The sequence below is a fragment of the Tupaia chinensis genome, unplaced genomic scaffold (genome assembly GCF_000334495.1).
Source record: "Tupaia chinensis unplaced genomic scaffold, TupChi_1.0 Scaffold000542_1, whole genome shotgun sequence".
Classification (NCBI taxonomy): Eukaryota; Metazoa; Chordata; class Mammalia; order Scandentia; family Tupaiidae; genus Tupaia; species Tupaia belangeri.
This window is the reverse complement of record NW_006160055.1, coordinates 3,635,074-3,641,745: the sequence shown is the minus strand read 5'-3', so window position 1 is coordinate 3,641,745 and position 6,672 is coordinate 3,635,074. Positions and strand designations below refer to the sequence as shown.

At 38.1% G+C, this 6,672-nt stretch overlaps 1 protein-coding gene across 2 annotated transcripts in view; it reads left to right on the top strand.

The window, feature by feature from the left end:
* Positions 1–6,672, top strand: part of ATIC (5-aminoimidazole-4-carboxamide ribonucleotide formyltransferase/IMP cyclohydrolase) — a 32,592-nt gene that overhangs the window by 21,347 nt on the left and 4,573 nt on the right. For both annotated transcript variants that reach the window (XM_006157459.3, XM_006157458.3), the window contains exons 12-13: positions 2,572–2,700; positions 5,571–5,663. In XM_006157459.3, the coding sequence (XP_006157521.1) occupies positions 2,572–2,700; positions 5,571–5,663 (222 nt within the window). The remainder of the gene's footprint in view (positions 1–2,571; positions 2,701–5,570; positions 5,664–6,672) is intronic.

The following is a 6,672-nucleotide window of genomic DNA, read 5'->3' as shown; positions in this document are numbered from 1 at the left end:
TGGCGAGCCCACGCGCCCTACAGTGAAAATCTCTCCAAAAAAAATAAAAAATAAAAAAATAATAAAATAATGACAGTAAATAAAAATAAAATAATTCCTTTTAAAAATTAAATAAAATAATTTTTTTTTGTTTTAGAATTATTTATTCAGTTTTATTTATTTGTTTATTTAATTTGAATGGAGAAGAGACAGAGGGTGGGGGAGAAAGTAAGAGATCTAGCTACCAGGTCTGAGATTTGAACCAGAGTCATCCATGTGGGAGTTCAGTGCCTTAACCACCATACTATCTGCCAGTCCCATTAATTCTTTTTTTTTAAAAAAAAAAAAAAAGAGAAAAACTTGCCACATCTAGCTACCAGGTCTGAGATTTGAACCAGAGTCATCCATGTGGGAGTTCAGTGCCTTAACCACCATACTATCTGCCAGTCCCATTAATTCTTTTTTTTTAAAAAAAAAAAAAAGAGAGAGAAACTTGCCACGTATGAGTGCACGTGTGCTTAAAATCCCAATTGAAGGCAGAGATGGGAGGAGAAAATATTGCAGTATGACCATTCCATTCCCCATGGAAGTTGTCTTTTCCTGTCCCTCTCTCTCTGCTGAGCATGTGTTCTCTAGCAAATAAAATCCTATCATTCACCCTAGATTCTGTGTCAGCTCTTTTCAAGGAAAGAAGGAAATACTGTTTTAAATATACATGCTTAGAGACAGAGGGCAAAGGAGAAATCACTCCCCTAGGCGGTGGCCACACTTCTTCTTTATTTTCTTCTTGGGATTTTGGGCATGCATGCACATGCGCCTGACACATTTTTTTTTTACCTCCCGGATCTGGGACTTGAACTATGGTTGACCATGTGGGAATCCATAGCTTTAACCACCTCACTACCTATGCATACTTTTTTTTAAAGCCACTAGAGAGCAAGTTTAACCATGCTATTAGCTGCCTCTGTATTCTTCATTTGCTTAAGAGTCTCTGTGGTAGTTATTGATTTGATTGTTACTAAGACTCTTAAGTACTTACGGTCTTTAGCGGTTCTATGTAGCATCATGGAAAGTGTTTTTGTTTTTTTTTTTTTGGGAGAGATTTTCACTGTAGGGCACGTGCGTTCACCAGACAGACAGAGACAGAAAGCGAGAAATCACCCCCCATGGGGGATGGCCACGCCGCAATCCCTTCTCCATTCTCCTCTTGTGATCTTGAGCATGCATGCACATGCACCCGGCGGGAGTTTTAAGCCACCGGGTCCGGGACACGAACCGCGGTCGACTATGTGGGAGTCCAGCGACATAGCCATTACACTAACTGCTGGTTCCCTGGAAAGTGTTTTCTAAAACCTGAATTAATCGTCATGACCTCTTCAGCACTTGACAGTGTCATTGAGCGGTTCTATGTAGCATCATGGAAAGTGTTTTCTAAAACCTGAATTCATCGTCATGACCTCTTCAGCACCTGACAGTGTCATTGGTAATTTGCATGTGGACACTTAATCACAACCATGAAACAACTTCTTTCTCTACCTGAGAAATGACAAGTTTCTTTTGCAGTCAGTTAATAGGAAGGCATACCAGTTTACACAGTTTTACTATATGTGATAAGCAAGGGAGTATTGTAGAATTCAAGAAAATGTCTTTTAAGCAGAAATAATATTCATGGGTACTTGCATGTGGTTTTAAGTCAAAGATCTAAGATCATCCAAAGCAAAAATGAAGAAATACTGTCAAGTTTTACAAACTGTCTAGGGAGAGTAAGTAGTCTTGTAAATATTATTCCCCAAGTCTTAATGTCTTCTCAGTTCAAAATTTGGGAGAGGAAGATAGCAATAAATCAGATATATATCCTAAATAGCAAAGTCATAGACTTTAAGTCCTGTTTTCTGTCTTGTATCTTTTCATTCAAGTATTTTAATGAGGGTTTTTTTTTCTCTCTCTCTTTTTGGAGAGGTTTTTGCTATAGGGCGTGTGCGCTCGCCAGACAGACAGAGACAGAAAGCGAGAAATCACCCCCCATGGGGGATGGCCACGCCGCAATCCCTTCTCCATTCTCCTCTTGTGATCTTGAGCATGCATGCACATGCACCCGGCGTGAGTTTTAAGCCACCGGGGTCCAGGACGTGAACCACGGTCGACTACATGGGAGTCCAGCAACATAGCCATTATGCTAACTGCTGGTCCCTAGAATGAGGTATTTTGTAATAGATTTTTAGAAAGGAGAATTAGAGATTATTTTTGTGACATGGTCTGTTTATTAGCAAATCTGTTCTATCTTCTGGACTTCCAGGACTGTACGTTATAAACTTTTAGCAAACGAAACAAAAAACACACTCAGTGGAATCATTGCTTTTAGTGTGTTAAGTTGTAAAATCTATAAAATGTGATAGGGTTATAAAGCCAATGCATTTTAGAACAAAATATTGGTCACTGGCTGTTATCCTACACCTGTGCTACAATGATCTTGCACATGTTTAAATTGGAAAAATGCTTATCCCTTCGCTCATAATAAAATGTTTTGAATATAACTTAAATGAAAAATAGGGTTATGGATGTTATTTCTAACTTTTAGAATTTGTATCTTAGATGGACCCATCTTACAAACCAGATGAAAATGAAGTCCGAACTCTCTTTGGTCTTCGTTTAAGCCAGAAAAGGAATAATGGCGTCATCGACAAATCACTATTTAGCAATATTGTTACCAAGAATAAAGATGTAAGTTTGAAAATAACTATATGCTAGTAATTTCAGTATGTTTATTTTTAATATTTATAAGGTTATGTACTTTATTATGGCCTAGATTTAGAACTGATTAATATACAAATAACTAGCTTATCTTTATCAAGTAAGCCTGAGGCCCTAAATTTTTTTTACAAGACTGTGTTAGAAGCTTGTGTGGATGGGATCATGGCTTTTATAATTTTTTATACCGTTACTTGCTTTGTTTTCATGCACTAGGCTGCAGTTGTGTTTCTTTATCAGTAAATATGAATCCGCATCTTTGTCTGCAAGACCGCTCGGCCATCCATGTGTAGGTGTACCGTGGTAGATATTTACAGTATTTCCATGTTTAGTGCTACAGTCAGTCTTTTTGTGTAGACAGTGCATTTGTGCTGTTTATTTTGTTAGAGGAATATATTTCTAGCACAATAATAGTGCTTTTGGGATCTGTGTATGTTTCCTCTTTTAATACTCACATTCTACTGTGGAAGGTGACTGTCTCTGTTGTAAAGATTACAAAGTTGGGACATAAGATATAGTTACAAAATTTACTCATGGTTATACAATAAGGGGATGGATGAGGTGATACTGTTTTCTGAAATAGCGTAATTGTGCCTTAGTTTGTGAGGGTATCTTTGCCAGATCCAAAGTTGGCTGGACTTTTTCCTCGTTTTTCAGAGATATTACACCATTGTTTTCTGGTCTGTCTGCTGGTATGCCTGCTATTTTTAACCAAATGCTGGACATTGGGTGTGAATAAACTATAGAGATTCAGACAGTCCCCACCTTACTATAATTTAACTTATGCCTTTGATTTTTCCACTTTACAGTAGTGTGTAAGCAATGCACATTCCGTAGAAATTATACTGTATTTTTGGGTTTGGATGTTGTAATCTTTCCTCTAAAAAGTTACCGTATTCTTCAGACAGGCAGATAAGTGGAGCAGATCATCTTCATTCTGATAAGAGTAGAGAGAATATAAATTTGGGCTTCAGTCTTTGTGAGACTGCAGTGTTTATGGTTTACCCCGAAGCTACTGAAGCCTGTAGTATCTTTCTGGTATCTGTCTTCCCAGGTGTCCTCTGAGCTCCATTTTCATCCCCTGGCGCTGTAAGACTACTGAAAGCTGCGCTCAGCTGATTTACCTCTGAGTTTATTGTGTGCAACTTGGAAATGCCTGAGGGGATGCATAGAATGTCAGGCGCACTTTGTCCTGCTTTCTTTAATTCTGAGATCTTTGCCTGTTGGTAACTTGTGGAATATCAGCTCTGTGTCCAGTTTTTCTCTTTGTTTCTGGAAGAGTATTGGTCTCTTAAGTCATTCATGTAACAGAAGTGAAAGATGAGACAGCAGCGTGTCCCAGGTCTGATTCCTGAAGCTTTAAGTGGACTTGCGAAAATAAATAAATTTCAAAATCTTTATTGGGAGGGACAGCCAGTGGCATGGTGGTTAAGGCAGCTTTATCTCATACGGTCAACTGCATAGTTCGAGTCCTGGACCCAGCAGCTTGAAAAGCACTTTTTTTTTTTTAATTGTGTGTACTTATCAGAGACAGAGAGAGAATGAGAAAGCACCTCCCACATAGAGAATGATCACACTAATCCTTTTTCCTCCGTTCCTCCTTTTGGGGTTTTGGGCATAACTAACACACATATGTGGCATGTTTTTTAAGCTACTGGGTTCTGGACTCTGATCAATGTGAGCCACGTGAAATTCAGTCACCTTAACTACAAATCCAGCTGCCTTGACCTCCATGTTTTTCAAGCTGCCAGAGCCAGGATTTGAACTGCAGTCAGCCATGTGGAATCCAGCTTCCTTAAGCAGTATGCTATGCAGCCAGCCCTAAAGTTATTTCATCTTGATTAGATCAGATTTCTCAGTTTTTCAGTCAATTTATCAGCTAGCTGCAGCTAATATCCTTCTTCCCGTTAGCGTATCAACATGGATCATTGTCTTTCTTTTTCATTTTTATTTACTCTGTATATTAAAGATGTGATATTTTTGACTCTTGTCTATTTTGACTGTTCAAAATATAATTTTTTAAAGAATGATTTTTATTTAACTTTACTCATTTATTTTAATTTGACCAGAGAGGGACAGAGAGAGAGAGAGAGAGAGAGAGAGGGAGAGAGAGCAAGTTGCCAGGTCCAGGACGTGAACTGCGATCAGCCATGTGGGAGTCCAGACCCCTTAACCACCACTTTGCCTGCCGGCCCCCAACAATATAATTTTTTCATAATTTCTATTTAGAATATTCTACACAAAGGAGAAAATGATCCTAATATGATTTTTCTCTGAGCAGCCTTGACTGTGCATATCCATCACAATGGTTGGTAAAGTCTATGAAAATAATTTTCAGCATTGTTTCTGAACGCAAGTTTTAGCATTTCTCCAGATATTTAAAGATACTCTGGATAGGAAAGATTATATGAGGAAACTTCATCAAATTCATGAGGAAATGAAATTAAAGATTATTTTGATGCAAAAAGTGTTTGACATCCATACATAGTTTTTCTCCTAATACAGAGTTTTTATAAACTTTTTTAAGCCCTCCCCTGCATGTCATTTGGAGCGGGTATGATATTTCATATCAGTGTGATAGACATGAGTTTAATCCGTAGTTGCCGCACAGTGGCATTAGTTGAGTCTCTGGCCTTGTGATAAGGCCTTGTGTTAGGTTCCACTACAGATATGTTAAATATTTGATCCTTTTAGTAAACTCGTAGTGTGTAGAGTGAATACTTCATTTCACCCTGTCATGTAAGAGCCATAACTATATTGTAGATGTTTTATGTTAAGTGGCATATAGGAAGCTTACGTGAATTTAAAACCTCTTGAGATTTTCTGTTGTGTGTGTGTTTCAGCTGCCGGAGGCCGCCCTCAGAGACCTCATTGTAGCTACCATCGCTGTCAAATATACACAGTCGAACTCTGTGTGCTATGCCAAGAACGGGCAGGTAACCAGGCTGGCAAACTCACCTCAGGGGCACTGTTGTTTTACAGAAATATGATATTCAAAAATCCATCTGCCTCAGGTACAGACAGCTTGGAGGGGAAAATCTGCCAGGTTTTTCTCTTCCAGGCTTGTCAGTTTACTCACCACCTCGGTAGAGTGTTAAAGCTAATGACAGTCACAAAGTATCTTTGGAACCAAGTACTAAAATTAGTCATATCATTTCTTGCCTAGAATGAGTTGGCACATTTGGGATTGGTGGGACTCTAATAGTAGCTACAAAGCCGGTTTGTTCATTTTCACTTCCCTTCCTTGGTAGTAAATTCCAGTGTTGAAGAAAAGCACGCTGTTACCACCCTGCAGCCTGTCTGCGGCTTGCAGGGTACTTTGACATTATGTTTATGTTGTCTTATTCGGAATCTACTGACTAGAAAGACGGCCAGGCTAGGACTTAACCTGATCAGGTTTATTGAGGCATAATTTGTACACAGTTAAATTTATATAGAATTTTTACATAAAGAATTCAACTGTCTTTTTATATGTATTTTTTAATTTACATTCACTCACTGTACATCATTACAGCATACAAAATGAGATTTTCCATCCAGAGTACACTGTATATTGTCTCAATCAAGCACGTCAACATACATGTTATTGTCAACAAATAATTTTCCATTTCTTATTTCCTGTATGTTTTGCTTTTTTCCCCCCATCCTTGATTCCCTATCTCTTACCGTCTGCCATCTCCCACTCTCCCCCCACACTGTCTCTGGTATCTATGTTTGCTTTCTATACTGTTTTTCCCCCACATTTTATTGAATTACTAAAGATCTTAATTAATCTAAATATTTTCACGGCAAACACAGCTGATGTATACATTTCCATGAACACAAGTCTAACTTTAGACATCCTATAAAGTAGCACCTAGCTGGGGCTATATATTTTACTGTAGTCATCAAATAGATATATCTTTTTTTCTGAAACTTTTTTTTTTTACTTAATTTATTTTCTTT